The sequence below is a fragment of the Lissotriton helveticus genome, chromosome 10 (assembly GCF_964261635.1).
Source record: "Lissotriton helveticus chromosome 10, aLisHel1.1, whole genome shotgun sequence".
Lineage (NCBI taxonomy): Eukaryota > Metazoa > Chordata > Amphibia > Caudata > Salamandridae > Lissotriton > Lissotriton helveticus.
In genome coordinates, this window is record NC_136071.1 from 841,398,145 (window position 1) to 841,410,252 (window position 12,108).

The window sequence follows — 12,108 nt, forward strand, 5'->3', positions numbered from 1 at the left end:
CATTGCACGTGAAAGTATTCAACACAAATGTGTCCCTTTTTAAAAGACACGCAGAGCACACAGGGGTTTTTTCTTGCTCAGCTTCTTTATTGCATTCAGCATGACGCGTTTCGTCTTACGACTTCCTCAGATGCTGCGTGCAATTTGAGGAAGCTGTTGTTTCTCACGAGCATTTAAAAGTCAGCCTTGGCTCCTCCTTTCCCGGCATCAGCGAAGAGGGACTTTTGCAATAGTCCTCCCCCTTCGAGTTTCTTGGGTGCCATCTTTCAGTGTGTTTTTCAATTAGATTTCATTGGTGCAATATTTGTTTTCATTGCCTGGTATATAATTCATAGTCCTCCATTCATTCTGGATATAAAACACACTTTTTAAATCCGATGGTGCATTCAACCGGTGACACTTTGTTAAGCCCTTCGGTCCGCTTATTCCCCTTTACGCTTGCCGTTGATCGCAGTTCAGCTCCTGTGTAAGCTGTCTTAAGTAAGCGGCATTACCTTGTGTAAGTCACAATCCAAACTAGTTGGCAGATAGCGGAACTCCCTTACAACGGCGGTTCAGGCAGGCATATATCCGCAGATCAAACACAAACGCCACTCTCCTGCCGAGCTGCTTGAGGCGGGTGCTTCTGTCGTGCAAGCGGCATTGCACGTGAAAGTATTCAACACAAATGTGTCCCTTTTTAAAAGACACGCAGAGCACACAGGGGTTTTTTCTTGCTCAGCTTCTTTATTGCATTCAGCATGACGCGTTTCGTCTTACGACTTCCTCAGATGCTGCGTGCAATTTGAGGAAGCTGTTGTTTCTCACGAGCATTTAAAAGTCAGCCTTGGCTCCTCCTTTCCCGGCATCAGCGAAGAGGGACTCTTGCAATAGTCCTCCCCCTTCGAGTTTCTTGGGTGCCATCTTTCAGTGTGTTTTTCAATTAGATTTCATTGGTGCAATATTTGTTTTCATTGCCTGGTATATAATTCATAGTCCTCCATTCATTCTGGATATAAAACACACTTTTTAAATCCGATGGTGCATTCAACCGGTGACACTTTGTTAAGCCCTTCGGTCCGCTTATTCCCCTTTACGCTTGCCGTTGATCGCAGTTCAGCTCCTGTGTAAGCCGTTTTAAGTAAGCGGCATTACCTTGTGTAAGTCACAATCCAAACTAGTTGGCAGATAGCGGAACTCCCTTACATATATATATATATATATATATATATATATATATATATATATATATATATATATATATATATATATATATATATATATATATATATATAAATATATGTATTAATACAAACATATATAGAGTTAGAAATAATATTTACCCACCCTATCTGGGAAGCAGAATACTCCCAATGTACAACAATGTAAAGTTAATCACAATGTAATTACCTTGATGTAATGATTGTTGAAATAAAAACCCTTTGAAGTAAAAACTGATATTCCTTAGGTTAATTAGTTGCAGTTCGAATATCACTTACCTTGTTAATAAGCAAGTGTTTATCAAAGGTAATTAAAGTCACACAGTTGCCTAGAAGAAACATGTAATCATTCACATTAAATTATAAACTGAACAGCATCATGGGTCTTTTGTGTTTATTTATTCATTCAAGTCTACATTCCTACTAGGAACCAAAGAGAGTTGTTGCTCAGTAACATTATCATCTATTTTAAAAAGACACAGACAACTTACTTCACTGTGTAGTGTGGTTTGAAAAAAATTATTAAATATACTTTCATTGCGCGTAATAACTCAATGCTCTTGTACCATGTATAAATTACAACACATGCTTATTTAATGTCTGTACAAAAATTATGCTATTTGTTTAAATTATTTAGTTGCCAAAGGAGTCCTATATTTAAGGTTGTGAAACTGGCAAATAAATAGGGTTAACAGCTGTGGTACAGTTTGATCTGTGCAAGTAGTATTATCAGGCTTTGAAATACGGGAATGTGAAGTGGGGTACATGTGATAAAAATGAAAACTAAGAAATCATTTCTTCCTATAAAACTGCAGGCCCCTCGAAAGCATAAGCAGTATGTTTCCCAGTGAAACATATTGGTGAAATGCAGTGGAGCACACAGCAAAATAACTTGAAGGTCACTAAAAGAATGTATAAGCATTCAATGGGGGCCAGGAATTTGAAATATAAAAATAAAAAATAGAGAAACTTTGAGGGCAAATCATTATAGATCGAGCCTACCGGACAGTGCAGCTATCTGGTTGTCAAAAACATATTGTGGGCTTATCAAAATAGAGGGGTTTGCACACGCCTTTTGGTTACCATTGGTCAGCTTTACTGTCCTCTAATTTTTAGGTTGCACTGGCAATATACTTGTGTCCTTCTAATGCTCACTTTTAGGGAACTGTTTTTTTCTTTTGTCTTGAGCACTCCACGAACGTGCATGTGTTTTCCAGCTGTCTTGCTAGTGTGCTTCTCTTCGCCCTTCATTTTGCTCTCTCTCACCAGTGTGCTTCTCCCTTGCCCCATCCATTGGGCTTCCACCTGCACCTCTGTGCTGCTTCTGCCCTGTGTTACTCCCTCTACCCACTTAAAAAAAAAACAATAAAACGCTTTCACGATTTTTTTTAAATTTTATTTATCAATCCAACTCGGATTGGTAAATATAAAGAAAAAAAAGCACCTGCATCAGTTTGTAGGCATGCACATTCGTGGTGAGCGTGCCAACAAAATAATGGGCAGCAGCGTCATAAGCTTTTTCAAATGTTATTCTTCTTGAGCCATGCTGCACAGCATTGGGGATGCTGTACAGAAGCGCTAAAAAACATTGGCAAAGTCGATAGGTCCTAAAAAAGAGACCTACTGGCTTAGCCAATGCTCTTTCTCACTTTTGTCCATGTTCATCATTAGGAATAATCACTTCAAACCAGTGTTCACAAAACATTTACAATGCAACTTCTTAAACACAAACTTTGTTGTAGTTCAGCACTCATTTTTACGCGAGATTTATGAGTGTATCAGTTAGTACATCCTGCTGTTAGTCGGTTCTTTGTCTCTTTGCACTCCATAGTTTAGGGATTCCCACTTAACGTGTGGAATCCAGATACTGCAATGAAGAGAATAAGCGGGAGGAACCCAGGCTCTGTTGTAGTTAAAGCTTTGATGGAGTCCTCTGTCTTTTCGAAGTTGATGTTTGATAGTGCTAGCATCCTCTCCACAACGACAACTCTTCCCTGGTCAGAGAAAGGCGCCAATAACGGACTGGTCAACGAGCAAGTGCCATCATCATAAGTATTGTTGAGCTGCATCATACAAAACAGAGGAGAGGATATCACTTATAAAGGCTAATATTTTATTCTACATAATAATTCAGAATAAACATGTTCCATGAAGTCATCTTACACATACTGCCTCACCAGTATATAAATAGAAATGAAATACGTATGATATTTTTTTCACAAGTAAGCCAGACTAATTGCACTTTTGACTCAAAGAACAGTTAGTCCTGTAGGAATCAATTAGATATTTTCAATTCATTATACTTGAGTGCATAGCATAGTCCACGGTTTTTACATTCCAAAGAGCAATAAGACAACATAAATTTGAAAACTTTAAAATACTGTCTAACTGACCAAATTATATCAGTTATTATACTAAGAAACTTCGCATTATGGCCCCTCCTTCTTACAGCGAATAAGTAGAGTAAATGAAAGAAAGCAACACTAAACTGAATGAAAATGAGAACATGCTTAAAGAGGAGCACGGTTTTCTTCCTCAACTAAGGTCACGGTTTACTACACGTTTATGCGGGTGTTCACGCTTTACAAGTGCTGGCTTAATGGTGCAACAGTATAATAAAGGGTGGTCCCAGTAATAGTACATCCAAACGTGTGAAAGAAACATATATCATCATACACAATACTCAAAAGAAAATATAATTGCAACAGTGTTTTTTAATCACACTGAACACAGGTTATAATCATAAAGTCATTTTTACAAAAATGTTCAAGTGTTCGACTGGGGGTGCAGAAAGGGAAGGGTGCAAGTGACTTCAGTGATAATGGTGAGGTGAGTGATGTTTTAAAAAATATATAGTGCGTAGTATACTTTTTCTACTCAAATGGCATGGCATTTAACAGCCGAAAGCAAGAGCGCATAAATTACGACGATTCATACAATGTATTGCAAAGCCATGTATAGCAACAAATCACAGTAGAGCAGGTACTGTTGATGATACTGGCAATTAGAGTAATGCCGACGTTTCGACCCCTGGGTATATGTAGGTTCTTGTAAGCCTTACTAACGGGGTCTTCCTCAGGACAGGTGTGTACGTGAAAGAATAGGGGCACCTAAGGATGTAATGTGAAAGGAAAAGGTTTAGGGTAGTCGTCTACAGAGTTAAACAGAAAACAATGGTGTTATTCAATCACTGTATTTACCGTGACTGAATGAAGAAAAGTCCTCTCAAGAGTTTCATGCGAGGATGTGTGGGCCCAATGGCTCCCTAATGGTGCAACAGGCAGTGCCGCTTACTCTTCATGCACAAAAACGATTTTGCACCGAAAGCTAACTTGAGAGCTGTGCCAAAATCACTTTGCGCCACTGGGCTACAGCTTCTGGTAATCTATGCAAAGGGGCCATAGCAGACCTACTACAATTTTTTCTCGATTGCACAATGCAGCACTGCTGATTTTTGTGTGCCGCTGCACAGCATGATTGTTAGTTAATCTGGGCCTATTTTTGTGGAGTAGTGTGGCTCACTGGTTAGAGGCTGCAGGGCTGAGAGCAGGAGTCAGCCCGGGACCAGGGTTCAATTCCGGACGCGGCAGGGTCGTGGACCTTGGTCAGCGGACCCGATAATTCTCGCTTCAGTGCTTACTCTAATCAGGGGTTCCACTCGGCAACTCTGGGCATTAGCTTGCCTAATCTCCACAACGGCCCCACCAATTCCGGGGATGCCTGGCTCCACCTTGGGGACTCCCAGCAAGGGACCATCCCACAGGGAAAGCCAGGACAGGTTCCCCAGAGTTATACAGCGCCGGGACGCCCCGTTGCTGGGGCAGCTGTGCGCTTTACAAGTATACTACATTTACATTTACATTTACATTTACATTTACATTTTTAAAATGTGCAATGGCAGAAGAGGCATAGCAGTATCTGTGGTGTTATCATCACAAGATCTGAAGTCAGTAACATCGCCTGTTTCATGGTCTGATGATCTAATCAAACATTTTGAGGAAGCTAAAATGGCTAATTCAGTTGCGCTTGTGTCAGCTAGTAAGATATGACCAATACACTTGAGACCAAGGACCACATTTAAGTGAAAAGTAGGCCTTTTAGGACTGGTTTGCCTAATTTTTTGGACCTCCTCAGCATATAAATTTAAGTGAAGTACTGCTCACTAAGCCATTCCCCCTTCACAGGGATCCACGCCGAGATGTGCTAACACTTTGTGCTGAGTTTGCATCACAAAAGTAATGCAAACTGATGCAAAGTGTTGAAGGGGGATTTATTTTTCAGCACAAAACTTGTTTTGCCCTGGAAAGTCGCCCTAAAGTAATTCAATATAGCCCTCTGAGATACTTTGTGTCAAGGGGGCATACCATGGGGGGGGGGGGGGCATACCATGGGCGGGGGTGGCATACCATGGGTGGGACTAATGCATCCTCTGCACCCATCCATGGATTGTTATCCACAGCCCGATCAACTAACTTTGGTAGATAGGGATTTATGTACAAACATTACACGCACCATGAGTTCGCGGCTGCCCTGGGACAGTGCACTCATCCTAATACGGTGCATTTTCTTTTATTTGTGCCACATGGAACTTTTAAAGCGAGCGCCCGGCACAAACAAGGAAAATGCACCGTATGTATGATATGGCCACAGGGGCACTATTACATTGAATGTGCTGCCCCTAGGACAGTTGCGAAGCTGTGCTGCCCATTGGCCAGTGGAATCAAGTGAAAAACAAAGAGGCTTTGAAGCAGTCGCAATGTCTTTCACTGTGCAGGTGCAACCCACCTGCACTTTTAAGAAGGGAGAGAGAACCCCTTGCAAGCGGGTGTAGTGAGTGACTGCACCTGCCTGCAAGAGCTTGTCTGGGGGTCCATAGGACCCCTTTCCCCTGCTCCAGAGGGCTGCCATCAGGTGAGCACTGTCAGGATGCCTCCTGACAGCTTCTTTGCCTGCGTGCCCACGTCTATAATATGGCGCTGGTGCAAAATCAAAGGGATTCCTTCATTTGCATCGCCCACACCCTCATGCAAATGCGGGAAGCCCTCTGGTGATAGTGCTATATGTGCACCAGCACTACCTGTATTACAGACAGGGCCGCACAAGCGTCTGCGGCCTTTTCTGTAATACTATAGTGCCCCAGGGGCGCTCAAAACAGGTGCAAATTCCCGTTACGCCCTTCGGGCATTGCCCATAATACAGGCTCAGAAGCAATACCAGTCAATGAGACAAGGAGGCAGATGAAAAGGCTGGACCAAACTTTCTTGCACAATTGTAATAATGTCCAGGACAGATAGCCTATTGACACTGATAATCTTATGCATTTTACATTGTTCATTGCAAAATATAACTTGTGGTGTAAAAAAAATTCAAGGCATTCAATGACACATTCTAAAAATCAAACTTAAAGAAGTGGAAGGCTGCGACTTCAGGGCATTTGTTCTATCTATTTTGGAAAATTAGGGGGATAGTTACCCTCTCTGCCAGTTATCACATCCTATTTCTCCAGTACATTATAGCACATTTTGTTTTTTGTCACCTGCTTTTCCCAAATAGGCAACACATGATACTTGCACATAGTAGTAACTGTATCAAATTACAGAGACATATCGCCCATAAATGACATATCCAACATCATACAACAATAAAATGTGCTTTTCTTACCAGCCAAAGGATGGAGGGATGAGAAACGAGGCTCACCGTTATTGGAAAAGGTTCCTCAGCACCGCTTGTCCCACTGCAACATCGCTTCTTGCATGTGCATCCAGGCAGTAATGCCTGGTGAAGGTATGCGTACTCCTCCAGGTAGCTGCTCTGCAGATGTCCTGAATAGAGACGCCTGAAAATAGAGCCGTAGAGGTTGATACAGCTCTTGTGGAATGTGCACGAACACGTGCTGGTAATGGCTTCCCCGCCGCCTGATGACAGAATTGAATGGCATTTGAGATCCACCGTGCAATTCCCCGTTTTCATAACGGGAAACCTTTCCTGGGGGCACTAAAAGCCACAAACAATTGTGTAGATTTTCTGAAAGGTCTTGTCCTTTGCAAATAAAATTTCAGGCAACGCTGGACATCCAGAGTGTGGAGAGTCCTCTCCGCCGCCGTAGATGGTTGAGGAAAGAATCGTTTCAGGATTAATGGCTCATTTAAGTAGAAATCCGTTGGTACTTTTGGAATAAACTTTGGATTAGTTCTGAGCACCAATCTTTCTTCTCTGAATTGCAGAAAAAGGTTCTTGCATCGTAAGGGCTTGGATTTCTACCACCCTTCCGGCTGATGTTAGAGCTATCAATAGAGCCACCTTCCAGGATAGGAATTTTAGATCAGTTTTGTGAATTGGCTCAAATGGTGGTTTCATCAGTTGTGGTAAGACAATGTTCAATTGCCATAGAGGCGGTGGAGGCCTAATGGGTGGATAAACTCGAAACAACCCCTTCATGAATTGCTTCACAATTCTTTCCGACCTGAGTTTCTCCTGTATCTTGAAATCGCCGCCAAATGCACTTTAATTGAGGCATGGGCTAATCCAGACTTTGCCAGCCTTAGTAAATATGGGATGATTTGATGCGCCTCCGCTCGCAGAGGATGCAATTCGTTCTTCTGACACCAGAGGCAGGATCTTTTCCATTTCATCCTGTACATCCTATTAGTGCTTTCAGCTCTTGCTTTGCCAGGATTTCTCAGCATTCTGCGGGAATGTTTAAGCTATGAAATTCTCCGTAGTCAGGAGCCAGGCCGCTAATTGCAGTGATGTCGGGTCTGGATGCCGCACTTGTCCCTTCTCCATAGACAACAGTGCTGGTATTGGCTGTAGACGTATTGGCTCGGTCTCTGACAAAAGGAACAGCTGTGTGAACCAATGCTGCCTGGGCCACCAAGGGTCTATTAGTATCATCCTGCACGGTTCCTTTTTCATCTTCGTGAGCACTCGTGGCGGGAGGGGAATCGGCGGAAAGGCGTAGGCAAAGACACCTGACCATGCCATGGAAAACGCATTCCCCCCATGATCCCCTCTGGTGACGCCAGCTTGCAAAGAACTGGCATATCTTGTTCTGGGCTGTGGCAAACGGATCCACCGTTGCCATCCCCCACTTGGAAAGATGGTCCTCAGTCGTTTTTTGCCTGCTGAGGGTGGGTGTCTGCTGTCGTGTTTTGATCTCCTGGAAGATGTTTGGCTATCAGAGTCACTTTGTGATCTATCGCCCATTTCCAAATTTTTTGAGCTTCCTTTGACAGAGAGAGAGAGATCTTATGCCCCCCGTGCATTGCCGTTGTGTTGTCTGTTCGCACTAGCACTGATCTCCCTTCTATTCTTGGCAGGAAGGCCAACAATGCCAATCCTATTGTCCTTAATTCCAATAGGTTTATGTGAAGGTGTTGCTCTTGTTTGTTCCATCGGCTGCTGACTTGTAACTCCCGTAGGACTGCTCCCCATCTTTCGAGAGAAGCGTCCGTGGTCACTACTAACGGAGCTGGCTCGGTCAGGAAGGACAGACCCACCGAGATATTGTTCCTGCAAGTCTACCACTTTACCGCCTGCAACATTGGTTGCGTGACTTTGATCTTGTCCTCAAAGGATCCCTTTGCTTGGCACCACTGAAGGTCTAACTCTTCTTGTAACGGCTGCATTCTCAAACGACATAGGGGAATGAGTGGTATGCATGAAGACATTCTCCCCAGAGCGATTTGTATCTTCGGACTGAAAAAAACCTTCTTCTGCTGAATTCTTTGGCTAGAGATACTAGTCCCAATTGCCTCTCTGTGGATGGGAATGCCTTGTTTTGTGATGTATCTAGGATCGCACCTAGAAACTTGATTGTCCTGGATGGCTGCAGAGATATTTTTCCACATTTAAGGTCAGGCCCAGATCCGCAAACAGCTCCATGCAAGCCGAAGTCGAAGCGCGAGCCGTCTCCTGCGATGGTGCCTTTACCAACCAGTCATCTAGGTACGGGAATATTTGGTGTTTTTGTCTTCTGAGATAGGCTGCCACCGGCGGCAGACATTTTGCAAATATTCTCGGTGCAGATTTGAGGCCGAATGGCAGCACTTTGAATTGGTAATGGTCTTTGGACACTGTAAAACGAAGGAACTTTCTGTGGGTCGGATGGATGGGGATATGAAAATATGCATCCTGTAAATCTAGGGAGGTCATCTGATCTCCTGGGTTTAAGAGCAGCAGAATATCTTGGAGGGTCACCATTCTGAATGACTGTTTCTTGAGATAGGTATTTAGGGACCGTAGGTCCAAGATAGGACGCCACCTGAGAGCATCTTTTCTGATCAAGAAGAATCGGGAATAAAATCCTCGTCCTCTTTGGGAGTTCGGCACCGGTTCTATTGCTCCCTTTCAGAACATTGCCCGTATCTTCCGACGCATCTGAGACAGGTGTTTTACTTTTTTATATGTAGGTGGCGTGGGAGGAGGGAAGTGGAGGAATTCCAGAGTATGTCCGAATTTTATTATGTGGAGGACCCATTTGTCCGATGTTATTTCCTGCCACTGTTGTAAATAATAAGTTACTCGTCCACCCAGGGGAACATTTGACAGGGTAGGAGGATAAGCACCCGGAACTTGTAGGTTGTCATTGTCTTTTATTGTTATCCTTCCCAGAACTACCTCCTCGTCCTCTGGGCGTGGACTTAGAGTAGCCCCCAGAATGCTTCTAGCCATATTGCTGCCGGTAGGGCTGCGAAGAGGAAGAATATGATGTGTATCTTCCTTGCTGGTTGCCACCTCTATACGAAGGTTGTCCTCTTCCACGTGCGCCTCGAAAGGGCACCATCCTGCACTGTAACGCACCCAAGGCTTTCGCCGTATCAGTGTCCTTAATGCTTTGAAGGGTCTCATCCACTAGACGTCCAAACAGATTTTCCCCATCAAAAGGCAGGTCCAAAATCTTATTTTGGACCTCCGGTCTAAAGGCGGTAGCCCTCAGCCAACCCTGGCGCCTTAAAACTGCTGCTCATCCTAGGGAACGAAAGGCTGTGGTAGCTATGTACATAGCACAATCAATAACTTCAGCTGAAGTTCTCTCCCCTTCCTGCAGAACTTTCTTCGCCTCCTGCTTGCTGTCTTCCGGAAGGAGGTCGACATATGGTGCTATATCGCACCACATTTGTCTGTCATATCTGCCCAGGATGGCAAGGGCATTAGCTGCTCTGACCAGGAGAGCTGACATCGCGGATAATCATTAACCTGCGTTGTCTAAACACCGTCCCTCTCTATCCGGAGGTGCAGAAATAGGTGCTGAAGGGTTTTTTGACTTTCGTTGCGATGCCTGCGAAATGATAGAGTCCGGTTTAGGATGGCCTATTAAACACGCCGGAGCGTCCGCAGGCGCCTTATATTTTTTATCCAGCCTCGCTAGTACCGATGTAACCGTCGCTGGAGTCGTCATCACTTGTAACCCTTCCTTCCATACGTGGTCAATGATTGGTATGGACCTGATTGACTTTTGATAGGGTGCTTTAAAGTCATAAAGAAAACATTCTACTTGAGTTGTTTTCATTGGCAGCTGAAATCTCTTTGCAGCTCTCTCCATTAAGTTGTGGAATCCACCAATATCCACTGGTGGAGAATCCACTGGTACTGGGGTGGGTGATGGTGGAGAGGGAATTAGATAGTCATTCCATTCTTTATGGGGCTCCGTTAGCTCCCCTTCTTCACGGTCGTCATCATCTGTGGTCACAGGATCCTGCTGCTGTTGGACCTGAGGTGTCTGTAGAGTAGTGTCTAGTAGGCTTTCCCTACTGCGGACTGGAGTGGCTGGAATAGAATGAGGACGTGAAGGTGGAACGTCCTGAGGGAGCCCTGATGGAGGAAACCTCTTCTTATAATCCGCCAACATGAATTGTAAATCCATCATCATTGAAGATGGCATTGCGACCATCTCTTCCTGAGGCTCTTGTTGGTAGCGATGGTGTGAGAGGCTGTGGTATTCTTCATACCCCTCTTCATCGTCATCTTATTGACATTTTACGTGGAGTTTAGATGGGCTTCAGTCATACCCGAAGGGTCCATCATCCTCATCCTCATCCGACTCGACCTCCTCCAAAAGGTGCGACGAGACCAGAGGAGTAATCTTGCTCGGGGAAGTCACTGCTGGCGTGATTTTCTTCTTTTCTGAAGTTTGTCTCGTCGACGAGATCGTCGTCGATACTACCACCGACGAAGCTGTTGTCGTCGTCGTCAGTGCTGTAGAACCATTCCTTGCCGACGACATAGTAACCGTCGTCGACATTCCCATCGATGACCCCGTTGTCACCACAGTCAATCCCGTCGTCGACATCACCGTCGTCATCACCACCGTCGTCGATGGTGTCGCCGTCGATGTTACGCTGACTCTAATACAATCAATGATAGCTTCTGTACCTCCGTGGTCATCGCCGTAGACGATGACTTGATATTGATTTTTTCACTTTCTCCTCAGGAATGAATACTAGAGCATGGCTTTTTGAATGATGCTGAAGCCAAAGGTGCCAAAGGTGGCGAAGGCTCAGAAGAGGCTCTTTTGGATTCTTTTTCTCTCAAAGTGTGTCCTTTGCTCTGCTTTGGTTTTGGTTGAGGAGATTTGGAAGGACTACGCCCTGAAGACCCTTGAGTGGTCTTTATTTAGGGCCTTCTCAGGACGGTCCCCTGAGGAATGAGCCTGAGAAGATCTTGATCTTTTCTGAGATCTCCTTGACGAAGAGGAGGATTCCTGGTCACTATCACTAGAAACCACTTCCTTTCTGGCCTTGATCTTCTGAAGCCAAATTAAAAGGCGTCCCTCACGATCTCTAAGGGTCTTTTACTAGAGAAAGTGCGACATACCTTGCAATCCTTTGCTTGGTGGTCCGGATAAAGACAGTACATGCAGTCTTCATGTGGGTCATCAGTGTAGAGTCTCTTTTTAAAGCAGGTGGCA

At 44.3% G+C, this 12,108-nt stretch overlaps 1 protein-coding gene across 1 annotated transcript in view; it reads right to left on the minus strand.

Annotated features, from left to right (window-relative positions):
* Positions 1-1,578: 1,578 nt before the first annotated feature.
* The window catches only part of GSDME (gasdermin E), a 392,371-nt gene continuing 381,841 nt past the window's right edge, over positions 1,579-12,108 (minus strand). The window contains exon 10 of the mRNA XM_078663458.1: positions 1,579-3,262. Within this exon, the coding sequence (XP_078519584.1) occupies positions 3,032-3,262 (231 nt within the window). The 3' untranslated portion in view covers positions 1,579-3,031. The remainder of the gene's footprint in view (positions 3,263-12,108) is intronic.